Source organism: Scylla paramamosain, chromosome 15 (assembly GCF_035594125.1).
Source record: "Scylla paramamosain isolate STU-SP2022 chromosome 15, ASM3559412v1, whole genome shotgun sequence".
In the NCBI taxonomy this organism is placed as follows: Eukaryota; Metazoa; Arthropoda; class Malacostraca; order Decapoda; family Portunidae; genus Scylla; species Scylla paramamosain.
In genome coordinates, this window is record NC_087165.1 from 23094484 (window position 1) to 23115642 (window position 21159).

The following is a 21159-nucleotide window of genomic DNA, read 5'->3' on the forward strand; positions in this document are numbered from 1 at the left end:
AGAAAACAGAATCGTGTGTTTAATGGAAAAGAAGGGACATAAATATACACAAAACAGACAGACAAACAGACAGTAAAGGAGGAATAGGCAGACATACGAGTTATACAACAGTGCAAAACATGGAAAACAGAATCGTGCATGACAGAAAAAAATAGAAAGAAAAAAGAGAATCATAAATACACACAAACATAAGCAGGACAGACAAACAGACAGACAGACCGACGAAGGTGGGCATGCAGGCAGAAAGACAGACATAAATACAAGCCAATACACAAGAGAGAAGAGAGAGAGAGAGATAGAGAGAGAGAGAGAGAGAAGAGGGAGAGAGAGAGAGAGTGAGAGAAGAGAGAGAGAGAGAGAGAGAGAGAGAGAGAGAGAGAGAAGAAGAGAAGAGATGGAGAGAGAGAGAGGAGAGAAGAGATGAGATGAGAGGAGGAGAGAAGGAGAGAGAGACGAGAGAGAGAGAGACGAGAGACTAAGAGCAGAGACAGAGAGACCAGCAGAGCAGACAGAGACAACAGACGACAGAGAACAACAGACGAGAGGAGACAAAACAGACAGACAAACAGACATTCAAACACACAGGCAGATAGAAAGAACAAGCAGACTGGATTACAGAAACGAAAGCAACAAAAAACAATCCAATAAATAAATAAAAATACAAATGTTCACAATAGCATTGCTAGAATAGATTTTCAACACTCCCAAACAAACAAAACAGATAGACAGTCATTTCACACGAGCACACTGCATGGGGCAGGGACGAAATAATACAAGAAAGCAAACACCACTACCAGACAGGAGACAGGCAAAACAAAAAAAAAAAGGAACATTCAAGTGAAAAAGAAAAAAACACGATATTTTTAAGAGATAACGCAAAGCCAAGCCAGACACAGACAGTCACTCATGCGCAAAAAGAAAGAAGAAAGTAAGAGAGAGAGAAAAATAAAGAGAACATGTAAACGGATAAAAAGGGGGAAAAAATGAAATAATAAGAGATAAGATTCACTAGTGTGAGATAGACAAAAGAAAAAAAAATGAAAAAAAAAAAACAAGCCTTATTACCTTTCATTAGGGAGAAACATTGTCTAGGAATCAGATAAATTTTGTGGAAGTGTGTTTGTGTGTGTGTGTGTGTGTGTGTGTGTGTGTGTGTGTGTGTGTGTGTGTGTGTGTGTGTGTGTGTGTGTGTGTGTGTGTGTGTGTGTGTGTGTGTGTGTTTTGCATACGTATTGCAGAAATTCAGTCAACACCAACAACAGCGAAGAAAACAACAAAAAATAATGAAAACAAGAAGTAAAGGCAAGTGGAATACAAAATTTCACAACAACAACAACAACAACAACAACAACAACAACAACAACCATCACTACCACCACACCACCACCTCTACTACAACTACTTCTACAACAACAACAAAAACTACCACCACCATCACCACTACCCCCACCACCACCACCACTACTACCACCACTACCACTACTCACCTTGGGGAAGCGCGTGCCAGAAGTTGTTGTCAGTAATGTTGAGGCGACTCACTCTAATGTAGGGACCCCCGCGCCCCGCCCCGCTGTGCTCCACCTCGTACCTCAACACACACCTGCAGAGACACATTGGGACTTACACATCTGCGAATGCATATCTGTAAACGCTTACGAGTGAAGAAGCAGCTAAAAATATGCAACTGTACACACACACACACACACACACACACACACACACACACACACACACACACACACACACACACACACATCCCGTGAAGTACTTCCTTAACACTTTTCCCCACTCTCGTTCCCCTCTCCCTCTCCTCCCTTCTCCCTCCTTCTTCTCCCCTCCCCTCCCCTCCTTCAGGCTCTAATCCAGGACAACCCCTCCCTCTCACAAGGCTTCTTTCTCGTCACGCTCCTCCCTTCCCCTCGCCTCCCTCCTCCTCTCCTCCTCTCCCCACCACACGACGCCCCTCCCCTGCAACATTCCTCCCCGTCTTGCTACTACGTCCCCTGCAGAATTCCTTCCAAAGTTCTCCCCTTCCTTCCCCAGCACCTTTTGTAGTCTTTCTGTCTGTCTCTCTCTCTTCTTCCATTCTCTTCCTCCTTCATTATTCCTAATTTTTCATCGCCCTCCTGTGTCTGTCTGTGTGTGTGTGTGTGTGTGTGTGTGTGTGTGATCATTTCCTGTTTTTTTTTTTTTTTTACTTGGGTGCAGAAAGTTAAATTTCTACGTATGTAATTATATTTTTTCGTGAGTTGCCACACATTAAGGGCAGTGTAATTTGTGTTAACACCCTGTGCGTACAGTGTTCTCATTACTGCTGCTGCGGCTGCTGTTGTTGTTGTCCGCATTAAGGCCACTGCTGTGTATTTCAACTTCTTTGATTCTATCCTTACTGCATCCAATACTACTACTACTACTACTACTACTACTACTACTACTACTACTACTACTACTACTACTACTACTACTACCATTTTTGATGCTGCTGCTACTACCATCATGAATTCATTTGCTTTTACGAACTCATTACTAAAATCATGTCTTGTCCAGAATTTCTCACACACACACACACACACACACACACACAAAGAGCTTCTTTTATTCCTATGCAATCCTATATATATAATCTAGGACAATACGATCTCTCTCTCTCTCTCTCTCTCTCTCTCTCTCTCTCTCTCTCTCTCTCTCTCTCTCTCTCTCTCTCTCTCTCTCTCTCTCTCTCTCTCTCTCTCTCTCTCTCTCTCTCTCTTATCACTGGTATGTCAGGCTGTAAAACGGAATAATAAAGTTATTAGAGAGAGAAAGTGAGATAGATAGATAGATAGATAGATAGATAGATAGAGAGAGAGAGAGAGAGAGAGAGAGAGAGAGAGAGAGAGAGAGAGAGAGAGAGAGAGAGAGAGAGAGAGAGAGAGAATATGGGAAAAAAAGACAAGACAGACGAGGAAAAGAGTAAGATGATAAGAGGACAGAGAGGCAAGGTTAAAATGTCAGAGAGAGAGAGAGAGAGAGAGAGAGAGAGAGAGAGAGAGAGAGAGAGAGAGAGAGAGAGAGAGAGAGAGAGAGAGACAGAGTGTGTGTGTCTGCGGTGGGCGACTTAATTCCCTCCCCCTCGCATTGTCTCAAGGCCTCAATCCCTTCCTATTTATATGTTTTCTGTGGAGAATGTTTTGTTTGGAAAATAATGGAGGAATGGAGGAGCTTCTGGGACTGATTCCTCTTCTTCCTATCACGAGCCTATGTAGAAAAAAATATCAAAATTCTTCAAACATTCATATTTATTACGGTTCCAGTTGAGGTACACCTGGAATTCTTCAAACGTTGATATTCTCTGTAATTTGAGTTAAGAATAGCTATTAATAACTTCCTGCTTTTGTGCACTAAACATGGAACAATAATGATACGTAATTAAACCTGATGATGTTTAATAACAGGGTATCACCTCCCTTAGAAACTATAAAAATAATACACCTAGAATTTATCAAATATTCATATCTGGCATAATTTTAATGAGAAAACTCCATTAACGGCTTCCTGTGTTTGTGTGGTAGATAACTAAGGACAATAATATCAGGTAAGAGGAAAGTCTGAAAACTGCCTACTTACTTTAGATTAAATTATCGTCAAAATATATCTTCTCACAGCCTGCTAGCTTATTTACTATCAATACATAATATATTAATAACTTCCTGCTTTGTGTGCTGGATAATTCAAGAGAATAATTTGACCTAATAGCATTGTCTCATAGCAGCTTACTACCTCTCTTTTAAACTATTATGTAAAGCACATCTCGAGTTTTTCCATTACCTACAGCTGTTTTAGCTCACAATATTTATAACTAACTTCTTGTGTTCGTGTGCTGTGTCGATAAGATGAAAATTTAACCTAATTATAATGATAAACAAGAACTTTCTTTCTCCTATGATACTGTCACAAAACCTTTATTTCCTTTAACTCTTTTATCTACTGTTGTTCTGTCCTGTGCTACACAAGTAAGGAGAATTTAATCTAATAATAATGTCAAACAACAGCTGTCTATCTTCCAGGAATGTTGTTACAAAAAAAATACATTTTCTTGAACTATTCTACATATCACATCTACTACTGCTCTAGCGAAGAATACCTATCAATATCTTGCTGAATTTGTGAGTATGAAAATCAGTATTAACAATTTCAAGTGATAATGTTTAATAACTGCTCACTAACTTTCTAGGAAATTGTACCGCACACACACACACCCACACACACATAAAGAAAAAAAATTAAACGTATACTTTTCTAACAATGTCAATTAATAACCTCCAATTTTCGTGAGCTGAATAACCAAGAATAATGACCTCAACTGATAGCAATGTTTAATAATAACGCACCAACTATGTACAGTCGCGTGCAGTAAGCTCATTAGGAAAATGTCAAAAATACAGGCAATATTCCTTACGTAATATCCACCTGCCGTGTTGTCACGGAGATATGTACAATTTTCGCCTCAGAGAATTGTTTAAATTAAAGGAATAGTCTTGCTATGTTATGATGGCTGAAAGAATGAATGATTCCCTATGCATAATCGATACTGATTGCTGTGGCGCTTCAAGAAGGGAGGAAAGGACAGTGACCTGAACAAGGGGCGACTCAGGGAAAGGAGAAAGACGGGGAAAAAGAGGGAAAAAAAGATCCAGAGAGATAAATATAAATTAACTGAGACACAACTGGATATGGCCAGATAAGAAAAGAATGAAGTAAAGGAAATAAGGAGCAAATGACAGAAGGAAGGAAAGAAGAAAGGAAGAAATGAGGGAAAGAGGGAAAGATAAAAAGAAGACAAACAGAAGGAAGGATGAAAGTACGTAAGGATAGAAAGAATGAAAGGAAAGATGTATGAAAGACTAGAAGAAATGAAGGAAGGAAGGAAGAAAAGAAGGAAGAAAGTAAGGAAAAAGAAAAATTCAAGGGAAAAAAGAGAAAAGAAGGCAGAAAGAAGGAAGGAAGAGGGAAGGAAAGAAGAAGAGAAGTAAGTGAAGTAAGGAAAAGAAGGAAAGGAAGGAACAAAGAAAAGAAGAAGATAAGGAAGGAAAGAAGGAAGAAAGTAAAAAAAAAGCAGGAAGAAGGAAGGAAGGAAGGAAGGGAGAGGATCTGAGAGGAAAGGAGAGAGAGAGAGAGAGAGAGAGAGAGAGAGAGAGAGAGAGAGAGAGAGAGAGAGAGAGAGAGAGAGAGAGAGTCACACACCTGGTGGAGATCCGGAGATCAGCCCATGTCACCAGAGCGTCCCAAGGAGTCACGCCCGTCACCGCCACACCCACAACCTGCACGATCGTCACTTGTTACTGGTGCTGTTGTTGTTTTTGTTGTTGTTGTTGTTGTTGTTGTTGTTGTTGTTGTTACTATTATTATTATTATTATTATTATTATTATTATTATTATTATTATTATTACTACTACTACTACTACTGATACTACTACTACCACTACCACTACTACTACTACTACTACTACTGCTACTATTACGAGTACTACTACTACTACTACTACTACTACTACTACTACTACTACTACTACTACTACTACTACTACTAATAATAATAATAATAATAATAATAATAATAATAATAATAATAATATTGCTACTGCATCATCATCATCATCATCATTAGAAGGAGAGAAAAGAGCAATTAGGAGAAGAATAAGAACAATTATGAGCAGAAAAAGAACAATAAAGGTTAAACAAGATCTAAGCATCACAATCACTGCCACCACCACCACCACCAGCACAACATACCTGTCCCGGAACGGCGGTGGAGGGCTGGCAGAGATGCAGGAGCCACACATCAGGCGCGCACAGCCTCACGGGCACCACCACACGGGAACGCGTAGCCACCTGGATGGGACCCTGGCGGCGGGGGTTCTGCAGGGTTAAGGAGACGGCCTTTCATATTTGTTGTTTGTGTTGATTGTAAAGGATTATGTAGGGAAAGAGATTCCAAGTGACCTTTTGATCTATAGCGAGTGTATGTGATGAAATATAAGTACATAAGGAAATACAGGATATATTAAAAGATTCCTTTCCACACCTCTCCTCCTCATGTGATTGCAAAAGATTACATAAGGAACAGATAACAAGAGACCTGTTGTTCCATAGTTAGGATATCTGTTGAACTATGTATATACTGCTATTAATAAGCGACATAAAGAAAAAACAGATAGAAAAACCAAGATTTCTTCTCACATGACCCGCTGTTCTATAGCGAATGTCTGATGAACTATGTACGCGTACATGTATACTGCTATTAGTTAATTATATAAGGAAAAACAGGACAGAATAAAGCAAGACTCCTTCCAATCCTTCACGTCCCCAATGATTATAAAAGGTTATACAGGGAACAGATATCAACACACACACACACAGGGTGCCCCTAAAATCTGGACAAGGGAACTCTCATTAATAATTTTTTTTTACCCCAACAGATAGAAAGGGAATGAAAATCTTACTCCTAACATTTCTGCTCCTTTTTTCCTTCCTTCATTCATTAACACAAGTTAGGTAAGTGTGGTAATGAGATAACTAATAGTGAAGGAAGTGATGAATGGCGTAGGACTGGTGAAAGTGATGCTGAAAGGTTATGAAAGACTGGTGCTGGAGTGGTGGTGGGAGGTGCGAAATGAGGTGATAATGAAGGTGATAAAGGTGACAGTAGGAAAATGGGAATGAGAAATAGCTATTATGTTTTCCTTAGTAGTCAAATTTTCGTATTTATTAACTTTTACCCCTGTGTGTGTGTGTGTGTGTGTGTGTGTGTGTGTGTGTGTGTGTGTGTGTGTGTGTGAGAGAGAGAGAGAGAGAGAGAGAGTATATATATCGATGAGACGTTACCAGTTGTCGAATGAACTTTTCACTACACTTCCCCTTCCTTTCTTCCATGGATAAGTGGGGTCACGAACATGTGTGTGTGTGTGTGTGTGTGTGTGTGTGTGTGTGTGTGTGTGTGTGTGTGTGTGTGTGTGTGTGTGTGTGTGTGTGTGTGTGTGTGTGTGTGTGTGTGTGTGTGTGTGTGTCGCAAGCGCACGTGAGGCTTTCTAGGAGCACGCAGGTCCTCAGCTGACGCAGCGGTGGAAAGAAAAAAAAACATTTACAAACGGTCATGAAATACGACACCAAAAACCATTTCTGGGCCAAAATTACCATCATTATCTTCGATCCGACTCAAACCTGTTTTGCCTTTGGCCGGATACGTTCGTGCATCGGGACCTTTAGTTACTCCTTAGTTAACGATGGCCGGCAACGATTACTACAGTTAAGAATCACCGCCAAAGAATCAGCTGAGGAGGTCCATTTACTTAGAATTACCGTCTTATATATTATTTTCCACTCCTCCGTTTCTTTCTATGATGCAATAGCCGACAAGAAACTCTCTCTCTCTTTAATGCTAAAATTCGATGCTCACAAGAATAATTGGAGTCTTATTGCAGCTTGCAGACAACAAACACACCAATACCAAGCAATATGAACAGATAATGTCCTCAGTATCAAATGTCTGAGTGTGTAAAGCGTCTGCAGCACAGAGTCACAAGCTGCGAGTGTTGCCTGGCTTGTGTGAGCGCCGCCCCTCCCAAGCTCACCCCCTCATGACCACACGCACGCACAATCATGGTCAAAAGTAACCTTCCGCACTCACTCCCTCTTTGCTTTGCGTTTTACTTCAATCCTGTGTCCTTTGATCTGCTGCGTCTCCTTACAAAACCTTAACTAAAAGATTTTAGATCAGAAGACTCAGTTCCGTATTCTGAAACGCCCTGCTCTCTCATCACGACTATTTGCAAAGGCCACAGAGACAATGAGACCAGAGTGTTTCTCCTGTTAATAACATAGAAATCTTGTTAATCAGTCACTGGAACTATAAAAACACCCTTAAAAAAATTGTCACTTCAACTAGAATCCTATGAATGTAGTGGAGGTGCCGGCACACGAAGAAGTGTTTCAGAGTATGGTCTTGAGCCCTTTAACTGCTGTGGATTTTCATTGAATTTAATAAAGTTAACTATAAAGATCAAGGAGTATATTTTCCAAAGACGCCAGAAATTCAAATCTTTAAGGACATTCAGTCTCATGTACGTACATTAAAAGTCGAACAGAGTGACTCAAATAAGGAAGTATCATCGAGTCATCATCAGTCAAGTGCTGGGCTGGAGGGCAGGCGCTAGACACAAAGGACGTGAGTGCAGCAGGTGACTCCGCTATTGACCACGGCAGCCTAACACCCGTGACAACGAGCATGTATAAATAGACTCCTAGACACGCCTATTCGAAACAGCCATGTAATCACCAAACTTACCGAACACGACAATGACTCCACCTCTTCTTACCTACCTTCTACTTCCCCCTAACCTTCCTTCCTAGCCAAGCTCTTAAACACGGTTGCCCACACGCTTACCCGCTGTAAAAATATACCTACTCTTAAAACTATACCAACCGCCGCAACATTCCAGTCTCCTCTTCCTCCTGACTGGTCCTTAAAACACGAGAAAGTTACGAAGTTCTCCCGCAACTCCTCCTCAGGGTCGCTCGCGTGAGTACGTACTTTTCTCTCCGTCATGCATTAGTCACGGTCGTTGTTCCGGAGGTGAGGTGAAAGGCGACCAGACTGTAAGCGATGGTAGAGTATTAGAGGAGAACTTAGTGGCACAGCTCTCTCTCTCTCTCTCTCTCTCTCTCTCTCTCTCTCTCTCTCTCTCTCTCTCTCTCTCTCTCTCTCTTAATTACACATGTCCATTGAAATACGACTGATGGATTAGTCTTGATTATTCCATTAGACTGTTAGCATCGTCACCATGAGAGAGAGAGAGAGAGAGAGAGAGAGAGAGAGAGAGAGAGAGAGAGAGAGAGAGAGAGAGAGAGAGAGAAAGAGAGAAGACAGAAAATTACGCTGCCCATAGTATCCTGACTTAACTTCGGCAGGCGGGCTCCTGAAGCAGGGAAGAGCGCCGTAAAAAGCATGAGGAGCAGGTCTTGGGCTCGCGAGTGAAGGGCCGGGGAGCGTGATAACCTCGGACACTGACGAGGGGCAGGAGGGTTGTCGCAGGAATGAAAGGGAGCAGGAGGCGGGCTGGGAGGTGAGTTAAGAGTGCGTGGGAGACAGGCAGGGATGAGAGGTGGATGGGAGGTGGATGGGAGGGGGTGCGTAGGTGGATGAGGAAGGAGAGGAGGCGAAGCAGATGTAGGTGGGGAGATGGGTGGATGGGTGAGAGGGGATGAGGAAGGAGGGAGTAGGGATGGTCGCCAGCTGCCCTTAAGTTCTAGCGAGAGAGAGAGAGAGAGAGAGAGACTAACGATGATGACCCTTGGCCCTCTGTTGGCTTCATAAGTCACACACAACGGCGGTGACGGCAAAATATTTCTCTACTTCCGACGACCTTCTTCCCTGCATCTCTCTCTCTCTCTCTCTCTCTCTCTCTCTCTCTCTCTCTCTCTCTCTCTCTCTCTCTCTCGTCCTCGCTTCAGTTCTCTTCATCTGCTTTCTCTTTTCTTCCTCTCCTTCATCTTCTGGATCATTTTCTCTATTGCTTATATTTCCTTCAGTTTCGTAATTCTTAACTTCTGCCTTTGATTCACCCTCTTGCTATTATTACTTTTTTTTTCTAGAAGGGAAACGTAACTCTTTCCAATATTCCTTGCTTCCTTTTGCACAGTACTTCCTTTCATTTTTCATCTGTGTCTTGTGCTCTCTCTTTGTCTCTTTCTTCCATTTTCTTTACATTTCCAATACATTTCGTTTTCTATCAACGGAGGCATCAAGGGGACGTAAGCGAAATTCTTGGGATCAGTAACGAGGATAGAATAAGAAATAACGGGTTCAAGCTTGAAAAATTTAGGTTTATAAAAGAGATAGGGAGGAATTGGTTCTCAAATAGGGTGGTAGATGAATGGAACGGACTCAGTAATCAAGTTGTTACTCGTGAGTCATTAGGGAGCTTTAAGAGAAACTTAGATTTATGGATGGGGATGATAGGTGGAAATAGGTAGGTATATTTCATACAGGGACTGCCATGTGTAGGCCTGATGGCTTCTTGCAGCTTCCCTTATGTTCCTATGTTCTTATATTTTTTTCACTAACGTCTTACATCATTTTACACCTTTCAATTCTAATCCTTCCACCCTCTTGTCTTTTTATTCCTTAGCTTATTTAAAATCAACCCGACTAGGTATTTTCTTCCATTTGCACCTCATTCCATCCTCTACCTTTGACTTCCGCTTACCATTTTTATTCACCATCAACTACACTGCAAACACTATACATATTACCTTAACCATACGTACCTCTCGTCCCTAACTCTTCCTACGTAACTTTTTTATACCTTATTGTCCCTCTGCTCCCTGCTTCCCCGTCCTTCCCTTTGCCTAACTATTCCTCTCATTCACAACTTTTTCCATCCATCTACCTCTTTTAAGTACCCTGAGGCATCATTCCTCCTTTGCTTTCCCCCTTTCCCTTCCCCTCACCAGCACCGCGCCACGCTACCCTCACCTCATATGTCCTCATGAAGGCCAGCTGGAGGCGGCTCGGCTCCTCAGGTCGCCCCAGCTGCTGCCACGCCTCGTAGGGTCCCGGCCAGCTACCCCTGAGGCGGTACACGGCGGCATGCATCACTCCTGAGTATAAACAGTACAGAATGATTGAGAGAGAGAAAGAGAGAGAGAGAGAGAGAGAGAGAGAGAGAGAGAGAGAGAGAGAGAGAGAGAGAGAGAGAGAGAGAGAGAGAGAGAGAGAGAGAGAGAGATTCGAATAACATTTCCAGTAACCAGTATCTTCTTATATCTCATATGAACGTTAATTTCGTAGCTCTGCATTAATGTTTCCTTCGTAACTTTGTAGTAAAGATACACATATTATATTATATTCTGCATCTGTCTGCATATTCTATTGATTACCAGATTTCATAAAGTCCAACGCAGCGTGGCGAGAATGGCTGGCACAGGCTGGCCACGTCTTGCTACCACCCCCTCACGATCCCTCTCCTCTTTCTCCTCCTCCTCCTCCTCCTTCTTCTCTCCTCCTTTTCCTCCTTGTTCTCCTCCTCACTAAAATTTTTGTGTTGCGGTGCGTCAACACACACACACACACACAAACACACACACACACAAACGCATACACACAGGAGAACATAAGTCCCCTATATTCTGAAACGTCTTTGCCTCTCTCACCACGATTGTTTGCAAAGGCCACCTACAAATGAACTAGCCTGAGTCTCAAGAGTGCTTCCCCCAGTTAATAATGTAGAAATCTTGTTAATATGTCATTATAACCATAAAAACACCCTTAAACATCCCTGCCTCTTCAACTAGAGACTCTTGAAAGTAGTTGAGAGGTACGGGAAGAGTGTTTCAGAATATAGTCCAATATACTACCTCATTCATGTTGAGCGGCGAGCTGGTCGAGATCTTAACACTTCGATCCTAATTTGTTTTCTGCTATCCGAAGCCACAACGTGAAAGTAGAGCTTGTGAAGTGCGTGTGTTTCCGTTTGGTGGAGTCCGAGTTGATTGTAGTCGTGAATTGATGTCTTTTTCTTCCCTTTTTCTCCTCTACCTTTCTCTCCCATTCCCATTTTCTTTCTGTCGTTGTTTATTACCTCCACGAAATTTAGGGACTATTAAGCATTTGTCGCCGATGCTGCGTCTTTTCTGTTTTATCGTTCACCTTTCCGTCTTCCTATCTCATCTTCCATCTTCAACATCTTTCGCTTCCTTATCAACATTTTTTTTCCACTTTTCTAACACCTTTCATCGTGCCATCATTGTTTTCATCTTTCATTCTATCATCATCTTCCACCTTTCCATCATCGGCACCCTTCATCTCCCTTCATCTACCCTTCATTCACCCTTCATCTTCATCAACATTTTTATTTTCACCTTTCTAGCACCTTTCACCCTCCCTCCAGTGTTTTCACCTTTCGATCAACACCCTTCGCCTTTCCATCAACATCTTTTACCAGCCCATCATTATTTCGCACCATTCATCAAAATGCATGCAATTAATTAGACGCCTCTCCTCACAGCTGTTGTTTGTACACTTTGTTGATGTTAGGCACTTAATTCCACGCACCCCTCGTCTCCTCTCCTCTCCTCCCGCCACCGACCGGGCCACGCCGAGGTGCGAGGCCGGCAACACTGTCGCCTCTAACTAAATCTTCCCGCAGCATTTACGTGAAGTTTATGGAGGACAGCAATTTTTACCTGCACCAGCAACTCTACCATGGGCTGCCTGAATCGTGGCCTTGCGGTCCCCTGCAGGCGTCGGGGCTTGGGGGTTCGGGAGGTGTGTGGGAGATTAGACATAACCAAATTATTCATGTAGTTGACTCCACTTATTTGCGAATAACTTCGTACGGAAAATACCTCTTTTTTTTCTACCCACACAAAAGAATATTTGGTTAAGAAATTATAATACCTATCAACGCTTCTTATCAATATATTCCGCGGCTGTTCATTTAGACTCCTATAGAGAATGCCACTGGTGAAAAGAATGTGTCTGTGAATGTAACTTTTTGAATAAGACACTACGAGACCCGAGGAAACGGAAGAAATATTACAGATTAAAGCAGCCTTGGAAGTGCTAATAATAATAATAATAATAATAATAATAATAATAATAATAATAATAATAATAATAATAATAATAATAATTTTGCTTTCGGTTTTCACGTCCGGTTTCCTTCGTCCATCAGAGCTAAGACGGTGGCTTCTAACGAACGACTCTGGATTTGGCATTTGAGACTCCTAGTAGTAGTAGTAGTAGTAGTAGTAGTAGTAGTAGTAGTAGTAGTAGTAGTAGTAGTAGTAGTAGTAACAACAACAACAACAACAACAACAACAATAATAATAATAATAATAATAATAATAACAGCAATAACAATAACGTTATCACCACCACCACCACCACCACCACCACCACCAACATATTGCCATTTTCTACCACATACGAACAAACTGTACTTTGTTACTTCTGTATTAATTTATTTATGTATTTTGTTAGCCATTTTCCTGTCTTGATTGGGAGGGAAAAAAAAAAAAAAAAATTGTTCTGCTTTTTCTCCCTCTAAGTAAGCCTCGTGGCCCTGCTTCTAGGAAATAAATAAGGGGAAGTGTATAAATCAGCTACATGACCACCAGTGTTCCTTTGTACGCTGCCCACACCACAGAAAAAAATAATAAAATAAAATGATGATGATGATGATGATGATGATAATAATAATAATAATAATAATAATAATAATAATAATAATAATAATAATAATAATAATAATAATAATTAGTTAGTATGTTAGATACAAAATATTAGTCTTTTTTCTGGTAATCGTGCCTGGATGTCGCTCACCTCCCAATAGGAAGCTGGGAATGTTCACCTCTACCGCCACCTTCCTGCAGGCGCCCGGCGGTGACCTGGTGGGGCCATCCGAGAGAGACACCAGCACTGCTGCTTCCCACGCGGCGCCGGGGGGCTCGCCTTTCTTCTCTTCCTGCTCCTTCTTCTCTGCCTCTTCCTTTTCTTCCTTCTCGTCTTTTCCCTCGTCTTGCTCCAATTTTTCTCCGTTTACCTCTTTTATTTCGTCACTGTCTTCCGTATTTTCGTTGTATTCTCGTCTTTCCTCACCATTTTCGTTCTCCTGAGCATTTTTTCCATCCCACTCCTCGATTCCTCCATCATTTTCTTCTCTCTCTGCAGTGTCCTCTTTTATTTCCTCATTTTCCACACCTGCAACCATTTCTCTTCTTCCTCCTTCGTTCCCACCTTCCTCAGGCCGTGGAGAGGCAGCGACACCTTCATTCGTCTCAAAGCTCCACACCGCCGTAGCATCCTCCCCAATGCCTGTGCTGGGGAGACGCTGTGTGTGGGAGGCTTGGGAGTGGAGGCGGGGGCGGCCACGACCAAAAACAGGCCCTGTGGCAGCAACGGATGCCTCCCCTACGGACTTGGCATCGACTGTGGATCCTCGTTTCCTGTCGGCATGCGTGTGGCCGCGACGTGTGTTTCTGCGGCTGTTGGGGAGTAGGAGATTGAGTGTGGGATCGTGGTGCTTGTGGTTAAGTAAGGAAGAAGGAATGTTTGTCTTAGCTTCCTCTATTCCCTCCTCCTCTTCTCCTTCTTTCTCCTCCTCCGCTACTCCTTCCTTCGTTTCTTCATCCCTCTCTTCCCTTCCAGACCTAGCTTCCGTTTCCGGAGAGTTGTCACTGGGATAAACATGCAGGTCGTGGTCGGGTTCCGCAACGTCGCCTCCAGTTTGCTGCTCAGCGCCCGAGTGATCGTGGCTTTTTTGACCTGGAAGCGACGTGGGGACCTTGGAGCGACAGTGGCGGCAGGAGGCGATGACCGACAGCCTGTGCGGGAGAAATGTACTACACACACTCGAAAAAGTATCGTTACATATTCAGCACGATACAAAATAACACCAAAGACGGATCCATTGATAACAGGCTTCTCATGTTGGTGTCCCTGCATGCATTTAGTACACCTGCACCGGCATGAATCAACTGAATGGCACTCATAAATAAAGCAATAGGATTTGAGTTGCCACATAAATGCTTCATGAAACACAGGCGAAACCTTAGTCGAACACGCTTATCAACCCTATCAACCTTGCCGAGATTAATGGGTTGTTTAGTGTGAATGAAACTCGTTGGATTGCACAGTGTGTACAGCAACTCCCAACATTACCCTTAAAAAATAAGAGGTCTACATTCTGACACAACGGAAGATATCATTTAACACGTTTGGCGATTAGGGTGGCAACAGTTGGCAAGCCTGCACACTAGGGACGGTTGCCGCATAACATGACCTGGAAAATAGATCAGCATATCAAAATCACGTCGAGCCATGCATACCAACCCTACCGACGTGACACATGATCAGGCAGCAGTTTTCATATTGTTCATTACAACACAGTTCACACGACGCTTTTAAAGATAGTTTTGGGAGCTGCTGTTTGTGCAGTGAAACACGAAAAAATATATTACCGTAAACAGGGGAAGATGTAAAAATTGCGGTGAAAATTATTGTAGTGTTGGGTTGTTTTGTGGCATGGTTCAATTAGGTTCGGTCAGTTCGAATGCTTAGTTCGAACCAGAGTTGATGATGGGTTTAACAGGCAAATAAACGGAATTGGCTTCCTGACGGTTGTACAAGCAGTGCGCCTCTCCGTACCCTCCCGGTCTTGCGACTAGACACTATAATTATCATGCTTTTTTACATATATATAATACAGGTGGAGAATAACTATCTCGTGGTTACTGCGAATGTTAAACTCACGAGGAGACCAATGCCGAGCGTGCCTAAAGAGCTTCTAATCGTTACATTCATAATTTAATTAGAAATATCTAAATAAAAAATGTGAAGATCCGGGTCATTTGTAGAGAGAAGAGAGAGAGAGAGAGAGAGAGAGAGAGAGAGAGAGAGAGAGAGCGCGCGCGCGCAACACATGAAAACTCTACGGTACAGGCCAGCCAGCTTTTAATTACACAAAAGCACAAAAGCATTAAATGGAAAGTGCCTGAAGGCCTTATTTAGTTTTATTAATAAAGAAAAAAAAAAGGAAATCATTAGAAAAAATCATTCATATTTTTGTTGTTTTTCAAAAGAAGTGCATATACATATAAATACATTACACTGTAGTACTGCGAAGTGGCTCCATCTGCAAGCAAAATACCGTACAAGAGATGCATTGCTTCTGCAGAAACGCGCCTGTTCTTTGTCCGATGTCGTTGTGGCGGTTTAAAGTGAAAGGGTAGTTAAAAGCGGAGTCTTTTACCAGTCTGAACTGTTACAACACCACGTAAAGAGGAAAATGATTCCATGTATGCGATTATTTTCAAGAGCCTGTACACTAAAAAGACAAACAAGGAATAAAATAATGCGGTATTGTGGTGGGGTCATTTCATATGGGTTTCAACTGACTTCATTTTATTACTTGACTCGTATTATAATTTATTCTACGTAGAGAGACAAACTGAGTGATGCAGTACGATAATCCGGATAATTACTTCACTTACAACTAGACTTTCCTTTCTAAGCGCTACCCACGCCGGCCACGCCTCACCTGTCGTCAAATCCCTGGAGTGTGCGGTCGGTTGTCCTGTCCCCGAGGAGGGAGAGGAGGCCCATCACGGCGTAGGCGGGCTTCTTCACCAGCTGCACGTGGCGCCAGGACGTAGAATTCATCTGAAACCTGAGAAAATCTGCTCTTAGCTCTTTTTGTCTCGATTCCTCTAAGGAAACGAGGTGTTTTGTGTTTAAACTGAAGAATGTGAGTATGTAGAAAAAATGTTTTGCTGTGTGTAATTGCAATACTTTCTTTTTATTTCCAATTTCGGTTCTACTGAAATCCTTATTCTTAAACATTTCTGCATCTCGTCTACACTATTTCTATCATGTTATAATGGAAGTGACTGAGAATTTCAAGGCTGTTTTCATGATTTTAGTGAGAGTTGTAAAGAATTCCACATCACCAATAGGAAAAAAGCAAAGCAACAAAATGAAAACACGAATGATCATTTCAGTGGCCTAAAGAACCAGTCCTGAGGAGTCCCGAAGCGTTTAAGAATACCGGCACTAAGAACATCAGAGGCAGCGATCGAAAAATAAGAAAATGACTGTAATAAAAAGAAAGCGAGGAAAGAGACCGACAAGTAAGGGAGAGGAGATGAAGCGAAGTAAATGTGAAGAAGAGAGAGCATAGCAAAGAGGTAGCGGTCTTTATTAATGACTAGAGCAGTAAGCCAGAAACGCCCCTACGCACACGAGCCCGCCCTACACCCTACACCCTCCCTCCCTCCCTCCCTCCCTCCCATAACAATTTCACCCACAATTTAACGTTCATCAATCTCACACTTACGCAGAACTCCACGCATTTCCATCACCCCGGTTCCTTATTCTACCTTTCATTTGTACTCTCTCTCTCTCTCTCTCTCTCTCTCTCTCTCTCTCTCTCTCTCTCTCTCTCTCTCTCTCTCTCTCTCTCTATGTTCTTTGTCTATATTTTTTTCCTCATCTCCTATTATCGCTTTAAATTTTCTTTTTTTTTTTTCCTGTTTCCTATTGTCACTTTTACATTTGAGTTCAGACACCTACGTTAAAAATAAATAAATAAATAAATACTCCAGCTCTCACCCACGACTTTCCCCCTCCCGCCTCCCTCTTCTCTACATTTCCGTCCATTCACCTCCTCTACCAATCCTCTCACTCTTGAGCTCAACCAACTGCAGCATTCACCCACCAGATACCACACCTCCCCCCACGTACACTCGCACACAACCCTCCCCCCGTCACCTCTACTCCTGTCTACCTTTGCGTACCTCGCCACAAGGGTCCGCTGGTTGAAGAAGCTTGGCCTGTAGTTGAGGAAGGCATTATCAAAGCTAAGCAGTTCGTAGCGCAGGACAGCGAGGGCAGGGAGGTGAATGGCGACAGCTCGAACTACCAGGGCGGCGTATCGGCTGTCCGCGCGCCACTCAGCACCTCGCCACCACCCCTTCAGGAAGTCCCCCTCGCTGCAGAAGGAAGAGTTGGAAGAACAGGAAGGTGAAGAGGGTAAATCTGTTAAGGACCATGACAAGGAGGCTGAAGATGAGTGTAGGAATGGAAAGTAATAAGATCAAGACAAAGATGACAAGGAGGAAACATGAATGCGAAATATTAGTCTAGGAACGATGCACACAGTTAATGGACCAATCGAAAACAAGGAGGTGAAGTATTAATTTATGGACGAAAAGTAAGATGAAGATAGAGATGATGAGGACTAAACCAAGGAGAAAACAAGAAAGCATAGAATGAAGAACAAAACAAAAATATATATAAACATAATTAAGACAAGGGTGACGATGAGCACTAAAACGAAAGAGAAAAAAAAAAACAGATGATGTAGGTGGAAACAGAAAATGATTGATGAATAAGACAAGGGCAAGATAAGGACAAGGATAAGAGGAAAATGAGGAGATAAAAGATAAAGACAGAGCGGAGCGGGAAAATACAAAGACAAATAAGGAAAGAAGGATGATGATAAAGAATAAGACAACAGAAAAAAATAAGTACGCAAATATGAAGAGAGAGAGAGAGAGAGAGAGAAATCGTGGTGGAAAGACAGACATTATACTGCAAGAAAGAAAATGAAACAGAAAATGAGAGAGAAATAGAAATAGGTGAATGTTGAAGGTGAAGAAGAAAACATAACCCATATAAATGAGAGAGGAATAGAAGGTGATATAACGAAGGTGAAGAACAGGGAGTATAATATATAATATCAAGATCAAGATCAAGATAAACACTATAATAAATTATTTCCCCCCCGCCATGTTTAATAGGCTGTACTTTATAACAAGAGAGAGAGAGAGAGAGAGGAGAGAGAGAGAGAGAGAGAGAGAGAGAGAGAGAGAGAGAGAGAGAGAGAGAGAGAGAGAGAGAGAGAGAGAGAGAGAGAGAGAGAGAGAGAGAGAGAGAGAGAGAGAGAGAGGTAACTAATAACTGCGAAATTAATTAATGCACATCAGTCTATGGAAATTAATGCCGCCAATATATCAACACTTCTGTAATCGCCTAATTATATTCAAAGCTTCTTAATACTTTTTCACACTTACCTTGAAAACTCTCTCTCCTCTCTCTCTCTCTCTCTCTCTCTCTCTCTCTCTCTCTCTCTCTCTCTCATCAGGACGCCTTTTCTCATCCTCCCTCTTTCCATCCCGGTTTCCTTACACGAGCCTCCCTCCTCCTCCTCCTCCTCCTCCTCCACAATACAGCCATTCTCCTCCATTACCTCCTTCCCTTATTCACAACAAAACAACAAAACAATTCCTCTTTTCTCCCTTTTTCTCACTCCTCTCACTATCAAAAATTAACTCTTCTTCCCTCCCTTCACCGCCATCATTAACTTCTCACATCTCTATTTATTTCCTCTCACAATATCTCCTACTCTCTCTTCTCTTCTATCCCTTGCCTCTCTCTCCTATCTCTCTTCCTCCCCTTCCATCCCAGACTCCCTCCACTTACTCGTTAACCAAAGGAACGTGACGAAGGTTTGTGAAGGTGCTGCGAATCATGGCCGAGGTAAGAAGCTCCTGCGTCAGTATGCTGTCCGCGTCCTCCTGCCCTGCAGCGGGGAAAATTGTTGAGTTACTCCTTAAAAGTGAAGATCGGATTACGCAGCAGTACGACAAGAACTTATGTAGTGCTGTGCTGTGGTGCGTGCGAGGTTCATTTGTTCACATTTCACTTTAACTTTTTATCGAATATTTTTAATGTTGACAGCTTAAAGTTTCTTGGTATTACTTTTGACTACTGCACGCGCAAAAAAAGTCTGTGGTATAAGCAAATGGTTTACATACTGAGAGGTGAGGCTCCTATTTGACCTGAATATCATCCGCCTCGCTGCCAACTGACTACCTAACTCGTGTCTCCTATACTCTTGCTATGTATAAAAACAGCCAAGGTTATAATAACCCCATGTATACTTTGGACTGGGTATATTCTGGGTTGACGCACCGGGGCCAAACTGATCAATTTCTTGACTGTTTCTTTGACTTAAAGAGACCAGCAAGTTCCGTTTTTTTTTTTTTTTTTGTGCCCTCGACCGCCACCTATAACACGTGAGAAAGAAAGTACTTCGAAGAATGCACTGAACTATCCAAAGCGGCTGAATGTGCTTTCATTCACCTTACTTTCATATTCTTCAGCGCATTCATCTCACTGTCCAAGGGGCCGCTGACAACAGTGTTTTTAATTCACGCCTCATTGCAAGCCTCCTTGATTTCAGTGGTGTTCCCACTCGTCTTACACTGTCCTTGATTCCCGATACCGGTACAGTCACGCTGCTCTCCAGGAAGTGTAATGAGTCTTCAGGATGTGAGGCAGATGTGCATAACAGCTCCAGCTTTCATTCCCACCACGGTCATGCTGTCTTCCATCTCTCATGAAATTTTCACTTTCAAAAAGTAACACTTCCCACTTGCCGAACCATGAAACTCCGCCATTTGCGAGTCATGGATGAAAAACTACAAGGAGAAAGACATAAAAAGCTGCATTATGCTAATTAACATAATCAACCTTGTCACATAAATTATCCTAAATTTTACGAATTATAAAATAATGTCACTTTACAAAGCAACAAAAAGGAAAAATATTGCAATACCTTGTATTTTTTATCGTAACACCGTACATAAATTTAAAAAGAAACGAGATAAAAAGAAATCTATTAAAAAAAGACCCTCCATGGTGCTTCCAAAGGGAGCAATAAATTACAAACTAAAGGGAAAAAGTTTGGATGTGACAGCACAACACTCATGAAAAAATTATCACCACTACCACCACCACCACCACCACCCTGCAACAACAACAACAACAACAACAACAACATGATGATTTTAACAATTGCAACACGTAACCTTACCTCAACAGACGCATCAAGACCTTACATAAGATAACTAATCAACCAACAAACCAAAAACAGGACCTGCACACCCTTCCTCACCCTTCTTGTGGACGGAGATATAGTCGAGGCAGCGGGCGGGGGCGCGGCGATCACAGTGGTCCAGCAGCGCCCAGCACATGCGGGAGAAGGACGGGTCGCGACAGGAACCCCCGGGCCCTCCCAGCCTAAGCCGCGGCGAGACGTCAAGCAGTCCAGCCCGACACGCCTCGAAGTAATTGAGAAAGCCTGTAAGGAAGGAGTGGGGAAGAGTACAGCAGCTGAGGAGGAAAATAAATGTTGTAAGTAAGGAGAAAACATCCACGAGTTCTTAAATTCCATAAAAGATTTTTTCACTACGAGAATAGTTTAATACACACAAAAAAAAAATTCATACAGAGCTTCTTCCATAATATCTAACTTACTAGGTGGCAAATTGACTGATTGACTAACTAACATACTAACTAATTATTAACTAACAACTAATTATCGACATGACTGAATGATTAACTAACTAACTAACCAATTACGTAACTAACTTACTAACAACAACCGAACTGACTAACCGACTGACTGACTAACTAGCCAACTAGTCAACTAACTGACTGACTAACTAAACAAATAGATAGAGAGACAGACAGACAGAGATAGACGAAAATACAGATAGATAGATAGATAGATAGATAAATTAAATGATAGATGGATAGACAGATAGATAAATAG

General features: G+C 42.2%; 1 protein-coding gene across 2 annotated transcripts in view; it reads right to left on the bottom strand.

The window, feature by feature from the left end:
- LOC135107702 (alpha-L-iduronidase-like) overlaps window positions 1-21159 on the bottom strand; it is a 43817-nt gene that overhangs the window by 7212 nt on the left and 15446 nt on the right. For both annotated transcript variants that reach the window (XM_064017881.1, XM_064017882.1), the window contains exons 7-15: window positions 20500-20685; window positions 19023-19122; window positions 17336-17530; window positions 16081-16209; window positions 13365-14365; window positions 10515-10639; window positions 5774-5899; window positions 5224-5300; window positions 1488-1600 (exon numbers count right to left, since the gene is read on the bottom strand). In XM_064017881.1, coding sequence (XP_063873951.1) covers window positions 1488-1600; window positions 5224-5300; window positions 5774-5899; window positions 10515-10639; window positions 13365-14365; window positions 16081-16209; window positions 17336-17530; window positions 19023-19122; window positions 20500-20685 — 2052 coding nt within the window. The remainder of the gene's footprint in view (window positions 1-1487; window positions 1601-5223; window positions 5301-5773; window positions 5900-10514; window positions 10640-13364; window positions 14366-16080; window positions 16210-17335; window positions 17531-19022; window positions 19123-20499; window positions 20686-21159) is intronic.